This window comes from Poecilia latipinna, unplaced genomic scaffold (genome assembly GCF_001443285.1).
Source record: "Poecilia latipinna isolate Pla-1442-1.1 unplaced genomic scaffold, P_latipinna-1.0 Scaffold2747, whole genome shotgun sequence".
NCBI classification, from domain to species: domain Eukaryota; kingdom Metazoa; phylum Chordata; class Actinopteri; order Cyprinodontiformes; family Poeciliidae; genus Poecilia; species Poecilia latipinna.
Window position 1 is genome coordinate 9,757 of NW_015115363.1, and position 1,934 is coordinate 11,690.

Genomic DNA, 1,934 nt, shown 5'->3' on the forward strand with positions numbered 1-1,934 from the left:
AGCCATTTGGCACATCACATCTGATCTTGTTACCATCTTAGGGGGCAAAAGGAGGGAGACTAGCAGAAGTTGAGGGGGTGAAGTTTATAGCTATATATGTGTTTGTAAGTAAGTAAGTGAAAACTGTCCCAGATAGCACCCCCCCCCCCCATCCCAGCCATTGTCCTTGATAAGTGATGGAGTGTTTATCAGCCGGCCTCGGTAGAGTGCTGATTCAGGTCCACAGATGCCATGGAGAAGGGAGCAGCTAATGGAAACACAGCATCTTGTTTATATGATATCCAGGAGAAATTGAAATAGCCAGACTTCCAAGGGGAACCAGTTCAAATAACAACAGTTGTTTAGCTGACTCCGACAATTTCCATCTGCCGTAAAGTCAATCCCACCAAGCCGAACTTGCAATTTCTCCAAGGTCTCTTCCCTCCACCCAGCGAGTTCATGAAATGTAAGTAGCCAGCATCTGAGTGTTTATAGCATGGTATATTCCCTAACACAGGCTGTGCAGCCTCACAAAGGCCAAAAGCTGTCAGCATTTTACAAATTTCTCAGTATGCCAGGTAATTGCCAACTCCAAAAACAGAAATCCTGTCATCAAAAATCCAATGATGTACACATCTTCCACATTCTCAACTGACAATATGGACAGATCTATAGTCTTCCACTCTCCCCAGGGATCCATTGTATATCCAGCTGCAAATGTCCCATCACTGCAAGAGGGCTCTCCTTTGCCCTGTCTTCTCCTTGAGAAAAATTTTATCAATTGCGTTGAGAGACTGGCTGATCAGATCCATGATTTACAACTCAGAAGATATGCAAAGAGAGGTCAAAAAAGACTGCATAGAACATAGAGCAAAAGCAGGGCAAATAGGGGAGGTAGCGGCAGAAGAAAAAGGGTTTGCCTTCCCTGAGAGAGAAAAGAGAGAATTTTGACTTAATAGGTTTTCATTTCTAAATTTTAAATCTTCTTCTAAAGAGTGTACTGTTTTTGGTCTTGTTTAGAGTATTGATGTCATGGCCTTAAATTTTTGCTCACTGGGCTTTCTTAGTTCCAGGTATATTCTCAGATATCAGTAATTATCGATTATTGGTCTTTGGAGTGCGAAAACTATGGGTTTTAAAAAAACGTTAGCATGCATGTCTGAATATTACCCAACTTTTTCATTCTGATGTCTGCAGAGTAATACTGGGAGGTATTAAATAATATCTTTTCAGATGATCAGGCTATCTACTGTAGTAGTCAGCATGCAGACTGCTGCTTAACAGTGCTATACTGCTCTACCTCTTTTAGCATGCCAATTAATTATTCCTGTTTAAAACAAGTTCTAGTAACACATGCTTCACTTTGAGGGTATAGGTGAGTTTTTTTAAACTGTGTTGTATGTTTGTGTCTGCAGACTTTCAGGCTGCCTGATTACAGATGAAGGCTGTGCTGCTCTGGCTTCAGCTCTGACTATGAACCCGTCTCACCTGAAGGAGCTGGACCTCAGCTACAATAATCCAGGAGAGGCAGAAAAGGAGAGTCTAACAGCTATACTGAAGAATCCAAGCTTCAAACTGGTCTCTCTCTGGTAAGGAATTATTTTCTGCAGCCACACAGAACTAGTCTTGTTCAATACCGAACTCAGAATTGACACAAATGTAATAACTGGGATTGAAGGTGTTGCCCAAGATCATCAGCTAGTAGAGTACTGGAGAGAGAAGGCATGGAGGAATAATGATTATAGAAACAGTACTCTGAGAGTGCCAGGATTATTTGAAAAGAGATTGTTGATGGGAGATTACAGAAATTCCAAATCCAAGGAGTGAACTGACAAGCAGGGCATGTAATATGGCTGGTCACAAATATCCAGAGATCAGTGTTGTGGTCAAGACCACCTAACCCGAGACCAAGACAAGACCAAGACCAGAGTGTATCAAGACTGAGACAAGACCAA

General features: G+C 41.9%; 1 protein-coding gene across 1 annotated transcript in view; it reads left to right on the forward strand.

The window, feature by feature from the left end:
* The window catches only part of LOC106939007 (protein NLRC3-like), a 20,141-nt gene that overhangs the window by 8,387 nt on the left and 9,820 nt on the right, over positions 1-1,934 (forward strand). Inside the window, exon 3 of the mRNA XM_015021237.1 lies at positions 1,395-1,568. Coding sequence (XP_014876723.1) covers positions 1,395-1,568 — 174 coding nt within the window. The remainder of the gene's footprint in view (positions 1-1,394; positions 1,569-1,934) is intronic.